This window comes from Rhipicephalus microplus, chromosome 1 (genome assembly GCF_043290135.1).
Source record: "Rhipicephalus microplus isolate Deutch F79 chromosome 1, USDA_Rmic, whole genome shotgun sequence".
In the NCBI taxonomy this organism is placed as follows: Eukaryota; Metazoa; Arthropoda; class Arachnida; order Ixodida; family Ixodidae; genus Rhipicephalus; species Rhipicephalus microplus.
In genome coordinates, this window is record NC_134700.1 from 80,998,262 (window position 1) to 81,015,929 (window position 17,668).

Here is a 17,668-nt window from a genome sequence, read left to right on the forward strand (position 1 = left end):
CAGTATCAACGCATGAACAATCTGGAAATTAAGGGAATAACAGAACAGGCTGATCCCATAAAAGTTGTGGAACGGATAGGGCAGTGCATTGGTGCCACGATTCGTCCGACTGATATTGACACCTGCCACTGGGTGCAGACTCCAAAGGCAGGAACTAAGAATATAATAGTTCGTTTTGTTTAAAGAATTAAGCAAGATGAGGTTTTCACACTGGCAAGAAAAAAGAGGTTGAATGCAGCAACACTGGGATATCAGACTACAAATAATGTCTTCATCAATGAGCACCTGACACAGGCAAACAAGAAGTTGCTTGCAGCCGCAAAACAAAGAAAGAGAGAAGTAACGTGGAACTATGTTTGGACGTCAAGAGGCAAAGTATTCGCAAGAAGGGACGACAACACTCCTGTTGTGCGCATAACTAGTCTAGACGATCTGTCCAAAATGGCACCATTAGAATAGACGGGCAGTGTCTGAGAGGCATTTCCAAATGGCAATCAAAAACAAAGAAAATGGATACTACACCTTGGGTAGACTTGCCAAAGAGTTAAATGAAGAGAATGCTTTGAGAGCCGTACATATTAATGCGAGAAGCATGAGAAATAAGGTAGAAGATTTAAACATATATTTCGAATCGACAGCAGTAAAATTCGATATCAATTGTATAACCAAGACCTGGATGACGGTACATCATCAAACTCCATTTTTTCCTGGCTATCATTCTGAACACCTGGTGAGGAACAAAAAGAAAGGGGGCGGAGTGGCAATATATGTCAAAGACACCCTTTCTTAGTCTGTGGCTGAAGAACTCTCAGAAATTAGTGAGGATGTCTAGTGTTTAACGCTGTGAATAGGAAGAACAACAGTATCTCTAATTTACAAGCCCTTGATTGGGCAAAAAATTAATTTGAATAATTTTTAGAGCGGTTACTTCAACAACAATACCAAACAAGTGAACTCTCCATTATTATGGGTGATATTAACCTAAACATAATCTCAGAAGACACATGGTCACATGAGAAGTAATCTTGTTCATTGTCATGCTTTCAAAAACTTTATTGATTTGCCCACAAGAATAACGGCAACTTCTGGTACTTTAATAGATGTATGCCTATCAAACATATGCAGTAGTGACATCAAAGCAGGTGTTCTAGTTTCTGATGTAGGCGATCATCTTCCGATTTTTCGCATTATCAAAATCAGCTACAGTATCAGAAATGCACATCGCCCAGCTAATTTTCATCGCAAGATCAATGATCAAACATTGGAGAATTTCAGGCTGTTGCTGTCAAAAGAACGATGGCAAGATGTTTATCGTGAGTCCAAGGCTAGGAAGGCTTACAGTATCTTTTTGCAGCATATGCGTGAATACTATGACATTGCTTTTCCATTGCAACAAGCTTATCACAGAAACAAAAAAGCAAGAAAGCCATGGATAGATCAAAAAAATTGTATAAACGTATAAAACATAAGAATTCAATATTTCACAAATTTCTTAGAAATCGCGATCCAGAAGTGCTAAAGGAGTATAAGAAATATAGAAATAAATTGAACAGCGATATTAAAAGGGCGAAAGACGTGTACTTTGAGGAACTTTTCTATCGGCTGCGAAATCAACCAAAAAAATTGTGGGAAGCAGTTAACAATCTAGCAGGAAGAACAAAAAGTGACCGATCCCACACAGCCCTGACAGCAGAAAACACAAAACTAGTTGACGATATGAACAGACATTTTATAAAAGCGGGGACTTATCCACCTGGTGCAAAAAGCCGTAGAAACAATAATGAAGTTATAGCCGAGGTCAATGAAACTATTTTCTTGAGACCAACAGATCTCAACGAAGTAGTAGCAGTAATAAAAAAGCTAAAACGAAATGTAGCTGCGGGTATAGACGAAATTACTTCGAATGCAGTAATACATGTCGCGCATGAGATTAGCGAAGTGCTAGCATATTTACTAAATTTAACATTAACTGGTGGAATTTTTCGGAAGAATCGAAAATAGCCCGAGTTACGCCAATACACAAAGGGGGGGATAATGGACAATTTAGTAATTACAGACTAATATCTATCTTAACTGTGTTTTCAAAGATTTTCGAAGATATAATTTACGTCTGATTAGTTACATTTTTTAACACATCCAAGGTAATTACAAAGAGTCAGTACGGCTTTCAAAAGAATAAATCCACTGAACAAGCACTCTTGTATATCAAAGATAAAATAATAAATAATATTGAAGACAAAAACTATATGCTTGGTCTATTTTTAGATCTAAAGAAGGCATTTGATTCTATAGATAACAAAATTTTGTTACAGAAGTTAGAGAAGTACGGAATTAGGGGTGTTGCAAGTCGGTTGCTGATAAGCTATTCAAATAATCGTCAACAGTTCGTACGTATGCAGGATGTTTCGTCTAGTTATCTAACGCTTGAACGAGGCGTCCCTCAAGGCTCTAAGCTAGGTCCATTATTATTCATAATTTTCGTAAATAATATAGTTAATATACCTGATTCCCCAAAATTAATAATGTACGCCGACGACACCAATCTATTTTTTAAATCAAGGGACCTGAATGAATTAGAATACAGTGTGAATCACTACCTAGTATCACTAGCTTGCTGAATGAATCGAAACAAATTGCAATTAAAAGCTGAAAAAACAGAATACATTATATTCAGGTCGCGCAATACACCCATCGATAAGGAAATAACCATTACTTATGCCGGAATGAAACTGCAGCAAGTGACATACCAGAAGTTTCTTGGAGTGACGTTTAATGAAGAGTTAAGCTGGAACGCGCATATTAGCCAACTATGTGTAGACTTACCAAAAAGCATTGGTATTATGTACAGAATTTCTAAACTTGTTCCCCTATGGCTGAAACAACAGCTATACAATTGCCTTTTTTGTTCTAAGCTGTGCTATGGAGCTCTGGTGTGGGGAACAACTACCAAAACTAACTACAAGAAACTTGTACTTCTACAAAAAAGGGTTCTCGGCATATACTGCAAACACCAAAGAAATTACGCAAACTTGAGGATAGCACCTTTATTTCAAAGATATCATATGCTTCGTGCCGATCAAGTCTGCTATCTGAAAATATTGCTAATCATATACAGCAAAAAACTGTATGAGCCCAGCGAAGGAGCTAGACAACACACTTATCCTATCCGCCAAATCTTACGTCGTCCACAACGGACAAGAACAAATTATGGTAAACAAACTTTTACCCATCAAACAACTAGCATATTAAACAAATTAGAACATAAGCTTAATTTTGATTGTACAGAAAAAGCTTTTGAGGTACAAGTTAAAGAAGTGCTAATGCAGGAAAACATACTTTTTGATGGATCCTAAAAACTACTGATGTTAGCAATGGTAGTAGTCGGGCGATGGAAATCTTGTACTGCATGTATTTTATTAACTATAAAATATAATGGTATGTATCACATGTCTCTAATGTTCTAGTCTTATTCCTTCCTGAGTGATTGTTATTTAAGTATGTTACGTAGTAAGTATGTTACTAGATTTGTATAATCAGTCAGATTCAATGTAACATGATATTTTTTTTAGCAGAAACCCAGATTACACCCCACCAGTAATGATAGAAGAAGTCAGAAAAGCTTTGGAGAGCATGCAAAGAGGCAAAGCTGCTGGTGAGGATCAGGTAACATCAGATCTGCTGAAAGATGGAGGACAGATTGTGTTAGAAAAACTAGCCACCCTGTTTACGAGGTGTCTCCTGACGGGAAGAGTACCAGAATCTTGGAAGAACGCTAAAATCATCTTAATACATAAGAAAGAAGATGACAAGGACTTGAAGAATTATAGGCCGATCAGCTTGCTCTCTGTAGTATACAAGCTATTTACAAAGGTAATTGCTAACAGAGTAAAGAAAACATTAGAATTCAATCAACCAAAGGAAAAAGCAGGATTTCGAACAGGCTACTCAACAATTGACCACATTCATACTATCAATCAGGTAATAGAGAAATGCTCAGAGTATAACCAACCACTATACATAGCCTTCATAGATTACGAGAAGGCGTTTGATTCAGTAGAAATATCAGCCGTCAGTAGAAATATCAGCGCGTAGACAGGATAACCGCTGGTCATTAAGGGTAACTGACTGGATTCCCAGAGAAGGGAAGCGGGTTAGGGGAAGACAGAAGATTAGGTGGGCAGATGGGATTAAGTTTGCGGGTATAAATTGGCAGCAGCAAGCACAGGACCGGGTTAACTGGCGGAACATGGGAGAGGCCTTTGTCCTGCAGTGGACGTAGTCAGGCTGATGATGATGATGATTCTTTGCTCTGTTGCTTCTTTTGTTCATGAAGGTCTGGATGCCGCGAAAGCTATTTCTTTATTTTTATTTTTTGATGTACGAACTGTGTACAAGGGTGTTGGGTCCTCTGTCAGGCTATATGCCTTTAGCCCCAACATCCTTTTGTTTCTTGTGTCCTGTACAAGAAAACAATAAAACAAATTTTGAAAATTGAATTGAAATTAATACTGTTCCTTTCGAGTTAGAATGGAACCCAGGCCATCTATGAGGCAAGGAAGTGTTATATCGCAAAAGCACCCTGCTGCCTAAAACTACTTGGGAAAGAAACAGTATATTGACACGTGCGGTCCTTTTGGTTTACGAAGGAAGACGCTATCACTTTCTGTTAAGCGCAACGCAGGCCGCGTTTATCTTGTATGCCACTCTGGAACGCGTTACGACGCGTGTATAAAAAACTGACACGTGCGGTTCTTTTCGTTTGCGAAGGAAGACGCTATCACTTTCTGTTAAGCGCAACGCAGGCCGCGTTTATCTTGTATGCCACTTTGGAACGCGTTACGACGCGTGTATAAAAAGCCGGCGCAGTGCGCCACTGGGGGTCTTTTTTTTTTCCGTCGGCCGACGACTGTTCACGCCGCTGTTGCTGTGAGTTGTGTTTGGCCCTGTTTTGCTGGGCACAAGTTCGCCCAATAAACAGCTCGCCTGACACCGCCCTGACTCCTGCGTGCTTCCTCTCAAGTGCTGCGTGTATCACAACCTCGTGACATCTGGTGGAGGTGCTTCTCTGTCCATGTACCGTACGCCCCCGTCCAGCCGTGAGCCAAGCCCAAGCCGCCAAGAGGACGACGCCGACCCGGTCGTTCGAGTGAGCCGAAGACAACAAGGACTACCGCCCGAATACCTGCCGCTCCCCGACAAGGACAAGAAAACAAAGGCTGCTACGAAGCCGGCATCCACGATGACGGAAGCAAGGTCTTCGGCAACCGTGGTCGTCAACCAGCCCAAAGAACCGCACGTGTCAGTTTTTTATACACGCGTCGTAACGCCCCAGGTGAGCGACCTCGCGACATCGCCGACTACATCGCCGGATCGCAGTGGCAACAACGACGACCATCCCGTTCACCTTCGCCTGGCCGCTACGTCTCCCCGGATCGCCGCCAGTACACCGGCCCTAACCGGGGCCGATCCCCAAGCCCCTACCCGGGAAACTAAAGGCAGCAACCGATGGAGGTGCGGTTGCTGCACGACGCAATGCCGAAGATCCTCCTCCGCCGCCGCTGCCGATGACGACGACCACGACGCACGAACTTTCCCGACGCAGTCGCAGTACGCCGCCTGAGCAGAGTTTTTACGACAAAGCCTCGCCGCTGACGCGACATAGCAGCACCGGACCAAGCCGACGGAGCCGTGATCCGACGCCCCGACCTAACCGGAACGCCAGACGACGAACCACCGACCTCGACGTGATCATCGACGGCCACAGCGTCACCGCCCTAGTCGATACCGGCGCCGACTACTCTATCATCAGTGGTCTCTTCGCCGCTAAGCTCAAGAAGGTAAAGACTGCATGGGAAGGACCGGATATCCGAACAGCAGGGGGCCACCTTATAACACCGACTGGAACCTGCACGGCAAGAGTCACGATTCACAGCCAGACGTATTCTGTGAATTTTGTGGTCCTGCAGCAATGCTCGCGAGACGTCATTTTAGGCATGGATTTCCTGGACCAGCAAGGCGCAGTAATCGACCTAAGATCCAGGTCAATCACGCTGTCCACGAATAATGCAACGGCGTCAGACTGCAACGTCGCTCACAATGCCTTGAATGTGACAGAAGAGCAGGTAACCATCCCGCCACTGTCGAGCGTCATCATTTCCGTCGGCACCAAAGCGTCTACCAACTTACATGGTGTCATCGAAGGCGACCAGCACCTGCTCCTAAACCGTCAGATGTGCGTCGCAAGAGGCATAGCCAAGCTTCATAACGGCGAAGCCAAGGTAATGGTGACGAACTTCAGCAACGAATATAGGCACTTAAGTAGGGGCACAACGGTAGCACATCTAAGCGAATTTGTGGAAGCGAGCAATGCCTTCGCCCTCACTGATTCTCAGGGAGCCGCAACGTCGACAGCAGTGTCCGCGCCCGCCTTCGACGTCAATCAAAGCCTTTCCAGGCAGCAACAAAAGGAGCTCAAAGCCTTACTCCACCAATACAAGGACTGCTTCTCGTCGTCGTCGAAGCTTCGTCAGACCCCTCTCGCGAAACATCGCGTCATAACCGACGAATATGCCCGTCCGCTCCGTCAGAGCCCCTACCGAGTTTCTGCAAGGGAACGCGAGGCCATCAAGCAACAAGTCGACGAAATGCTGCGTGACGACATCATTCAGCCGTCTACGAGTCCGTGGGCATCACCCGTGGTGTTGGTGAAGAAGAAGGACGGAACCCTACGTTTTTGCGTCGATTATCGTCGCCTGAACAACATCACGAAGAAAGACGTGTATCCCCTCCCACGGATAGACGATGCTCTGGACAGACTCTACAACGCCAAGTATTTTTCGTCGATGGATCTCAAAACCGGCTACTGGCAAATCGAAGTAGACGAGAGAGACCGAGAGAAGACTGCCTTCATAACACCAGACGGCCTATTCGAGTTTAAGGTCATGCCCTTTGGTCTTTGCTCGGCGCCTGCGACGTTCCAACGGGTTATGGACACAGTACTCGCAGGCTTGAAGTGGCAGACTTGCCTCGTCTACTTGGACGACGTAGTCGTATTTTCTTCCAACTTCGACGAGCACCTCCGGCGCCTTGAAGCTGTTCTTCGGGTAATCAAAGCCTCGGGACTTACCCTGAAGCCAGAAAAGTGCCGCTTCGCCTACGAGGAACTATTGTTCCTTGGTCACGTTATCAGCAAGTCGGGAGTGCTCCTTGATCCACAGAAAACAGCTGCGATCGCCGACTTTCCTGCACCCACCGACAAGAAAGCAGTACGCCGATTTCTTGGCCTCTGCGCTTATTACAGGCGCTTCGTGAAGAACTTTTCGCGGATCGCCGAGCCACTGACGTACCTCACGAAGGCCGACGTCGACTTCAAATGGGAAACGCCGCAAGTCGAGGCATTTCAAGAATTAAAGCGACGCCTGCAAACGCCGCCAATACTGGCGCACTTCGACGAAGAAGCTGACACCGAAATTCACACGGACGCAAGCAGCACAGGGCTCGGCGCCGTGATCGTGCAGAGGACCGACGGACTTGAAAGGGTCATCAGTTACGCTAGCCGGTCACTTTCGAAGGCAGAAGCCAATTATTCCACGACAGAAAAGGAATGCCTTGCCATCATCTGGGCTACATCAAAGTTCCGCCCCTACCTGTACGGCAGGCCTTTCAAAGTCGTGAGTGACCACCACGCCTTGTGTTGGCTAGCTAACTTGAAGGATCCATCAGGGCGCCTCGCACGGTGGAGTCTCAGACTACAAGAATTTGACATCACCGTCGTCTACAAGAGCGGACGAAAGCACTCCGACGTCGACTGCTTGTCTCGCGCCCCTGTCGATCCGCCGCCCCAGGATGACCAGAACGACGACTCTTTCCTGGGACCCATAAGTACCGACGACTACGCGGAACGCCAACGAGCTGACCCGGAGCTCAAGATCCTCATGGACTACCTGCAAGGCAAGACCGCCGACGTGCCGAAAGTATTCCGCCGAGGACTGGCTTCGTTTTTCCTGCGAAACAACGTCCTCCTGAAGAAAAACTTCTCGCCGCTCCGTGCCGACCACCTCTTCGTGGTACCTTCAGCGTTACGTCCAGAGGTTCTGGAAGCATTACACGACGACCCGACAGCCGGACATCTTGGTGTTTCCCGCACACTGTCACGAATACAAGAGAAGTACTATTGGCCTTGCCTCGCTGCCGACGTCGCCCACTACGTAAAAACATGCAGAGACTGTCAGCGACGCAAGACGCCGACAACTAGGCCAGCCGGACTTCTGCAACCCGTCGAACCACCTCAACGGCCATTCCAACAAATCGGCATGGACTTACTGGGGCCGTTCCCAACGTCAACTTCTGGCAACAAATGGATTGTCGTAGCGACTGACTACCTCACCCGCTATGCCGAAACAAGGGCCTTGCCCAAGGGCACTGCCGCCGAGGTCGCCATGTTCTTCATTGAGAACATCGTCCTCCGCCACGGAGCCCCCGAGGTCCTCATCACCGACAGAGGTACGGCCTTTACAGCTGACCTAACGCAAGCGATCTTGAGGTACAGTCAGACAAGCCACCGCCGAACCACCGCGTACCACCCACAGACGAATGGCCTCACCGAGCGTCTAAATAAGACCATCGCCGACATGCTGGCCATGTACGTGGACGTCGAGCACAAGACGTGGGACGCCATACTCCCGTATGTAACCTTCGCGTACAACACGGCCGTGCAGGAAACGACGCAGTTTGCTCCATACAAGCTCGTCTACGGACGGAGCCCAACAACGACGCTTGACGCCATGCTACCGGTCGGCACCGACGAAGAAGACCTCGACGTCGCCAGCTACCTGGATCGCGCTGAAGAAGCTCGACAGCTAGCCCGCCTGCGTATCAAGAGCCAACAGACGGTCAACAGGCGCCACTACAACCTTCGACGACACCCCACCGAATACCAACCAGGTGACCTTGTCTGGGTCTGGACGCCGATACGACGACGGGGATTGTCTGAGAAGCTCCTGCGACGCTACTTTGGACCCTACAAGGTAGTCCGACGTCGTGGTGAACTGGACTATGAGGTCGTGCCCGATGGCTTAACGTCATCCCAACGACGCCGTGCACGACCCGAAGTCGTACACGTGGTGCGACTTAAACCTTATTACGCGCGCTGATTAGCTGTGACGCATTGTTAATGTAATTTATTGCATGTACTCTCTCTTATGTTCTGTCTTTAGCATCGGGACGATGCTTTTTCAGAGGGGGGTAGTGACACGTGCGGTCCTTTTGGTTTACGAAGGAAGACGCTATCACTTTCTGTTAAGCGCAACGCAGGCCGCGTTTATCTTGTATGCCACTCTGGAACGCGTTACGACGCGTGTATAAAAAACTGACACGTGCGGTTCTTTTCGTTTGCGAAGGAAGACGCTATCACTTTCTGTTAAGCGCAACGCAGGCCGCGTTTATCTTGTATGCCACTTTGGAACGCGTTACGACGCGTGTATAAAAAGCCGGCGCAGTGCGCCACTGGGGGTCTTTTTTTTTTTCCGTCGGCCGACGACTGTTCACGCCGCTGTTGCTGTGAGTTGTGTTTGGCCCTGTTTTGCTGGGCACAAGTTCGCCCAATAAACAGCTCGCCTGACACCGCCCTGACTCCTGCATGCTTCCTCTCAAGTGCTGCGTGTATCACAACCTCGTGACAATATGAATGTCGTGAAGTAAAATAAAAAGTAAAAAAAAAAAACTTCCTTAACCCAGGCTGTGTGCGTAGCAAACACGTTCTACCAGAAAGCCAGTGTATTGCTTGAAATCGCTTTGGAAAAAAACATTGTATGAATGTAATGCAGTGGAAGGAGTCTTCTTAATGTAAGATTATATGGCAGAAGTGTAGAATCCTGCCAGGCATCGAAACATGTAAACTGAAGTGAGCAGCCATCACAAAGTGTTCCGACACACTTGATCATAATCAGGTGCAAGTGTCAATAAAGGGAGCTGCTGCATAGGTTCACGTGTTTCCATACGAATGCGTAGTGAGCCTTTCGCTGATTCGCAAAACGAGGAATTATGGTGTAAAGGACACTAATAACAACTGTTCTTGCAGTTGGCATTCAGATAGCTTAAAAAGGTCAATGTGTTTTTATTCAAGTACACTAAGAGCATGGGTATGCATTACATAGGAGCGACAGAATACAACAAAGCTGTCAAAATTACAGCATAAAAATTAAACAACATATGAAACGATTGATACAAATAGACACAGATCTACACATACTGTTATACACGCACTCATACTTCTGTAGATATACCATTACTTAACAGGGCACTAATGCAATGCAGATAAAAGTACTATTAAAAAAATAGAAAAACAGCTTGAAAAAAGTTTAATATCTTGAAAGAACAAGAAAAGAATACAATAAGAAAAGATAATTCACGTTGGTTGAAATACAAGATACAAAGGACAATAATGAAAACAAAACAAGAACATTATTAGCATTCAAAAACTTTTAAATTTATAAGCCTTCATGATTTAGAGAAGAGACGGTGTCGGCAGCAGATAGCTCGTTCCAATGATTTAGTATTGCGAGAAAAAGTGTAACATGTAGAGTCATTTGCTCCCTTAGAATATGGTTAATGTATGCACCAGGAATTGATGTAAGGCTAGCAATAAGGAAGGCAGTGAGCATGGGGCTAAATTATGCATTCGATTCTTGATTGTGAAGCTTAAGCAACCTCATAAGTTTTTTTTTTTTTTTTGCACAATTCGCATGGGGACGCACTGTACATTAAATATGAGTAACATGCCGTGCGGATGCACTGCATGTTACTAGAATTGGCAGAATCGTAAAAGCTTGTGCTCGCTATCATTGAACTAAAAGTTTGAGCTTTTGTGCAATACAAAAGTTTCTCTATATGATTTCAGTGCCTCACCTTTCAGGGAAAAGTGCATGATTTTTAATTTAGTTTGGCTTTTACACTTTCTCTAATGGGACTTTATTTTTAATTCATTGCAAACTGCATGTGCTAGACTGTACTAGCAAAGTTATGGTCTTATTAGTTGGTTCACAGCTTCTATGTTCTTCTACATAACTCTGTGTTAGCACAGTGCTCTGGAACGATAATTGAAACATGCATTCACATACGCACAAGCTAGCTAGTACAGTGGAAACAGATTTTAAAAGGTCACTGGCATTTATGCATGAGACGCATGTGCTTTGCGAGCGTACTACTGCGTGCAAACGCCTGTTGACAAATAGTGCACTGATGAGGCCGTTCGCCCGTGTGGCTGAGAAGATGATTAATCAATGTGGATCTTCGTGCGAACCTTCGAGGGCAGAGATGGCATTTACAGGGCCGTTCGCCAGTGTGAGTGCGCAGGTGAACACGCAAAGCATAGTTTCGGTTGAATCTCTGCGGGCACAAATGGCACTCAAATGGTCGCTCGCCTGTATGAACTCTGATGTGTTGTTGCAGGCCAGATGGCGAAGCATCCTTGTAGTCACAGAAGTTACAGCAGTAGCGGCGAGTGTGCTCTGGCTTCGCAGCATCCGAAGTTGCTGGAGAGGTAAACGACTCCCAAGCTGCACACAGGAAACAAAATGAAGTGTTGCTTTTCCTCTGCAAAATAAATTTCGATTGATATGTGGGGTTTAACGTCCCAAAACCACTATATGATTATGAGAGACGCCGTAGTGGAGGACTCCGGAAATTTAGACCACCTGGGGTTCTTTAACGTGCACCCAAATCTGAGCACACGGGCCTACAACATTTCCGCCTCCATCGGAAATGCAGCCGCCGCAGCCGGGATTCGAACCCGCGCCCTGCGGGTCAGCAGCCGAGTACCTTAGCCACTAGACCACCGCGGCGGGGCAGCAAAATAAATTTCACTTCTACAGTTTGACGCTGCAACAGTGCTCTATGATTCGGAGTCATGCTGTAGTGAGGAAACCTGCAATGATTTCAACCATATCGGAATTTCAATTCAAGTACAAAAGTGTTTCTGTATCTCACTTCTATTGCAACGATACTATGATAACAGAATTGGCACAAAATATTCAACGAAGAAGGCTTGGTGAAACTTCAGGAACTATGTACAGCAGGTGATAAATTAACATTTTGTTTGGTATACGTAAGTGCTACTGCTAAAAAAGCAAGTTATTATTACACCATTTTATAGCAGGATGTAATCAAAATAATCTCTTGCACTAGACTGTCTCACTTCAGTAACATTTTATAGATATAAACATGTCATAAAAGCACAGTATACCAAAATGTACGCTACCGGAAGAACATAAAGCCAAACACAAATTGAGCAGTGCTTTTTCAGTATGCAGGTTGAAAAACAGCAATGCAGAGCTCATCCCAAACAGCAAAAAATGAGTGAAAAAAAAAATAAGAAGAGAGAATTTTATAAAAGTATGGTGTCGAATAAAGGACCAATTTTCATAGATAATTATTGTTTTCAGCATTTGTAACAACAAATATTGTTTGCAATACACAAGAATTGTACTGCAAAGAACAATGCTTTCTTGCTCCCTCTCAATGCTCTCTTGGAACACCTATACTACAGAGTAATCATAAAAAGGCTATCAAACGTAAAGAGGACACACACATCTACATCACTGAAAATGATGAAAGCACATCATCTACAATTTAAACCACTAAAAGCATCAGTAGCGACAATGCATAACGAGAAAAGGCAAAACTTTTTAAAACATAACATGCATACAATGGATAGTAGACAGGGGGGTATGATGATACTTAATTTAATTTCCTTTGTCTATTGTTACTGGGAAAGACCAAGAAATAGTGATGGTCAAGGTAAAGGCAGTAATGGGACAGCATGACGTGCCCTTAGCCACAGTGTTGCATTAAGGCAGAGGGTTGTGTAAAACATTACAAAACACATTTTCATAAGTAAAAAAAAACATGTATACAATACAGAGTTATCAATAATGAACAACACAATGTGACAGTGGAAGGTAGACAAAGATATAATACATGACACTAAATACACTTAAAGAACACCTGATTAAATTAAATTACTCACACTATACATATGACTGACTACAGGTGAAGAAGGAATCATTAAAAAGTCATTAAGGAAAAGTTTGACTAAGTGGACGTGGTGCAGATCTTGTTACATTTCTAATATTGATGCCGGCATCATGAAATGTAGCCTGGATAAATTATTTGTAATCATTTGAAGTCATAATTAGTTGTAGAAGGAGATATGGACCAAAGTTCTTTGCAATGATTCGTAGATACAGCGGTATTTTTTTACTGACAAGCGATTTCATTAAGTGTGCTGTTTGGAGATCTTAAGCTTGAGTGTCATAGGCAAAGCAGAAAAGAGGTGGAAATTTAAGGGATAATTTTTCTTTGTTAGGCACAGTATTAATGAGAACAGACAAGGAAAAATCTTTCCTTGGCATCACTGTCTGTCAGTTCTCATTAATATTATGCAAAGTAGGAAGTGGCTGTACAGGGAAAAATCCAACATCCTCTAACTGTGAAATCAGAGTGACTTGATACTAGGTGAAATGTACCTAAGGTGAGAAACAGCAGAACAAAATATTACCAATAGTCAACAAAAACAAAATTATATTCATCAGGCATATAAATATTCTTACTTTATGAAGTTTTTTTTTTAAATGACATGTTAATTCTGAGCAAGCTGTGCTATCATAACCAGGTTTTCTTTATGGTGTTTATATACCTTCTCACAGCATTTTCTCCGTAAAGAAATCTTACTGAAAGAAATATTTGTGAAAACCGTGCACTATTTAATAAAATGCTTTTATAATCACAATTAAATAATGCACTGCAGGTCTCTGTATAGAATCCAAACTGCATTAAGCAAGGCTGGACGGTTTGATGACGTCATGACATTGTGCATGTGCAGCGTTGATGAAATATAACATGGCACAGATAAATCGAGCATTAAACTGGCACATGGAGCTGCTTGAGATTAGAGATGCGGAAGTCCCGGAAATTTTGAGCAACTGAAAAAAAATTTTTTTTAGGTTTTTCTTTCTGAATTTTGAAAGAAAATGAAAAATAAATTGTATTTAGCATATTGCCATATGGTAATAGTTTATTGCCAAATGTCAAAATCAATAACTGTCATTATCAAATAACAGGATTGAAATGCTTTCTCTGTTTTCACGAACGAATATGGCATTTAACAGATCAAAGGCAGGCACTAGCGTCAATATGAATTCATTTAGCACTCTATGAATGATTGCAGATTCCTAGAATCGTTACGGCAGTTACAATAAGGAACTCGGAAATGTATATTTCGTCATGGCTTCAACTATGGAAACATTGATCAAGATGGTAAAAAGATGACTTTTAAGCTCTTATTCACAGTCGGTATCACTGGCTTCATCTGTAGCTTTCTTCATGATGTTAAAATGTCGCATTGAAAAAAGCGTAGCTGCTGTTGCAGTGATTACAGACAGCGAGTCTGTTTCCCGCCAATGGTCTCCTCAACCATGAAGCGAATCCACACGTTGGAAATTGGCCCAACCATTGCAGAATCCGCTTGCACACGGCTTTACGACGCTCGGTGCCTAATGTTTATTTCTGCACATTTTATGCAATTTAGCAATTTTAGCCAATTTAACTTCACCGAAAAACAATGGAAAAAAAGTTTTTTTGGGGAATTTCCTAGTTTCATACCATTCTAATTTCAATAAAATTATTAATTTCAACAAAATCAATTATTAATTACCCAATCACACTGGTAAGCATGCTAAAGCAATAAAGTAAGAGGTATCATTAAAATTGGTTGGCAGGCTCTAATAGGCTTGACTTAGCCAATCGCCCCAAACTGAACACGTTTGTTTTATAGCTCCTGAATCTAGAATTGATTGCTAGATAGAAATTTCTTACAGCAAAAGCAGCCATACAGGGTGTTCTAAGAAATGGGTCCAATATTGTTTAAAAAACAGCAAAGGACACTATTTGCTCGCTATCTTCACTGTTGCTTTTTATGTAGCATCAGGCATCTTAAAATGGTTGAAGACATCACTTGGAGCAGTAATTAGGAAATTTAAAATTAACCTTTTAATTAGTGAAGTTAGGTAGGTAAGTTAAAACGAGAATTGAAGTCCTTGATGAGAAGAACACATTGCCAACTTGAGATTTTCGAAAAGCGGCTTCTAGTAATAGCTACAAATTAATGAAATTCTCCTAAATTCTGTGGCAAAACTGAAATCAAAGGGCCGATGGGCATAACAAGCAGACAACTACAATTGCCTCATTGTTAAAACGGTGGTTACAGGTGTGCTGTTTGTTAACTTATGTGCATCATGCATGCTATAATTGTGAGCGCAGCTCTCACACAGAAGTCGGTTGATGGTTGATATAATAAAGGTCCCTCATTTAAATGCGCTCTTTCACGTTTTGGTTTTGCTGCAGAATTTAGGAGAAATTCATTAATTCGTAGTTTTTAGTTATTAATTTGTAGTTATTAGACTTCAACTCAGCTAAGTAAAAAGTTAATTGATCTTCATTCTTAATTAGCATTCCATATGCTATCTTCAGCCCTCTTCAATTTGCAGTTACAGAAAAAACAACTGTGAAGACAGCGAGCAAATAGTGTCTTTTGGTAAAAAAATAAACAATAGTGAACACATTTTTTAAAACAACCTGTATGATATTCAGCATAAAGAAACTACAAAATACTGTTTATAGATAATAGGTGCATATTAACAGATGAAACATTTAAATCCTTGTCTCTCTACCAGAGTAATCAGACATTGCAACTTCTCTGAATGACAGGGAGTGACAAGTGATGTTCAGCCAAGAGTCGCAAGGTTCTCAAAAGTGAGTGTTGACATTTCTGAGTGAAAATCAATCTTACAACAGTCAAGCAGGCAAAGTGCTTTGTTAAACATTTTACAAGAACGAAGCCTCATTTCAGCAACAATAATATGCAGAAATGCAATCAAATTTTCAATGCTAAATATGAAATAAGTTTTTTTTTTTCATTCTAAAGAGCCTTTCCAAGCATACATTCATTTAAACAATACATTCATGCAAACCACACAAAGTTAGAACTTCAGAGAAACAGTGTGAATACAATGAGCAACGAAAGCATCAGAAAACCCAGTGACAACAATGACATGCTAGGGACGCCCACAGGACAACCCTAACTGGATATCGGATATCCACTGCATTTCCAAAACAACAGCGGCTGACATCCCTTGCAGGTCGATTTGGCCGCACTTTCCTGAACCCAGGGTTATCCCTTGCAAGTCCCACAGGACACATTGTGTACATGACAGGGAGATTAAGGAATGTCTTTTATTCATGGTATCTTCTATAGCCTTTTTTTTACTCTCTGAAGTTGTAATGTCAGAAGCTCAAGGCATGAATAAGGTTCCCTGTGCTTTCAAAGGCTAACTTCATTAGTTTTTCTGGACATGCACTGAAACTGATGACACTAGACTAAAGCACACGTAAATTTTATACCAAAGTGATTTTTTTTAATAGACCTAAGCAAATTAGTACCTCAAAGCATAGAAAAACTTTTGAGTGATTTGAACTTTTGATATCCCAACACTTCCATTAAATAAAATTTGACAGATAGCAACAAATAATGCTAAACGTCTGCTTCTGCTAGAGAAAGACTGAGTCAAGTGTATTGCATAGACACGTTTTTCTTTAGGCACATAGCACAAAACACATACATTGCATACTGTGACTAGATGTTGCATACATACATGTTTAAGTTACATGTAAACAGGAATTGAATATTGAACGAATATGTATCGACAAGTACGCCAGATACTACAACCAAAAGATAAAGCAGCTGTGATATAAGAAAATAGTACATGACATGCTCCTAAGGAATGTCATATTCAGCAGGGTCGTGCCCATTCCATGTTTTCAACTGGCGCCCCAATGTCTTCATATTTCCTTGGAGGTGACCTGTTAAATTATGTTTCTTTTTAGCAAATGCAAAGAAAGCAAATGCCTCTATAAAATGCTATTTTCCCACTACATGCATGCCATGCACAGAAAACTGTCAAAGAAAGCAAAAATTATTGAAAGTAACAGAGAAAAACAAAAAACAAGCTTGCTGTCACTTCCACACATTCAAAAAGAACTTCATCTACACAACAATGTGGTGCACTGGTGGTCCACAATGTGGTCCACATGGTGCACTGGCTCCAACAGCTAAGGCGACCTGAGCCAGTGCATGAGATGGCGGGATTAAGTCAGAGCTGATGAAGCCACATTCTGACGGAGACATAACAACAAGTACAATAATATTAATCATACACCATGATATGATTATGAGGTTGCCATAGTGGAGGGCTCTGGCAATTTTTACCATTTGGTGGTGTTAACACTCAGAGATCACACATGGGCCTTTAGCATTTTACTTCCACCCGAATGAGAGTGCCACTGCGAGGATCGCACCCACGATCTTCAGGTTAGCAGCCAAGGACTGTAACCACTACACCATTGCAGCGAATAGGCATAGTGCCATAGCACCCACATGCTTTCATTGTAAAGAATATCGTAATACCCAGGGGGTAAAGGTTAATATAAAGCCCTCCACTATGGCGCATAATTCCTTGTAGTTTTTTAAAGGGAAACTCCTGAATATAATGTGCAAAATTGTGTTCTTTGACAAAAAGTGAAGAGCAATAAGTAATGTGGCTCTGGACAGTGGGGG

The 17,668-nt window shown here is 42.8% G+C and overlaps 1 protein-coding gene across 16 annotated transcripts in view; it reads right to left on the bottom strand.

Moving 5' to 3' along the window:
* Window positions 1–17,668, bottom strand: part of LOC119177954 (uncharacterized) — a 40,833-nt gene that overhangs the window by 16,333 nt on the left and 6,832 nt on the right. For 9 of the 16 annotated variants that reach the window (XR_012888498.1, XR_012888524.1, XR_012888428.1 and 6 more), the window contains 2 exons: window positions 16,818–16,914; window positions 11,421–11,555 (listed from right to left, as the gene is read on the bottom strand). The exons of 5 other annotated variants lie outside the window; for them this stretch is intronic. Coding sequence is in view for 1 of the 11 variants with exons in the window: in XM_075882297.1 (XP_075738412.1) it covers window positions 11,421–11,555; window positions 16,818–16,863 (181 nt within the window). In the remaining 10 variants the exon portion in view is untranslated. The remainder of the gene's footprint in view (window positions 1–11,420; window positions 11,556–16,817; window positions 16,915–17,668) is intronic. 2 more of the 16 variants (XR_012888441.1, XR_012888451.1) reach the window with 1 other exon arrangement.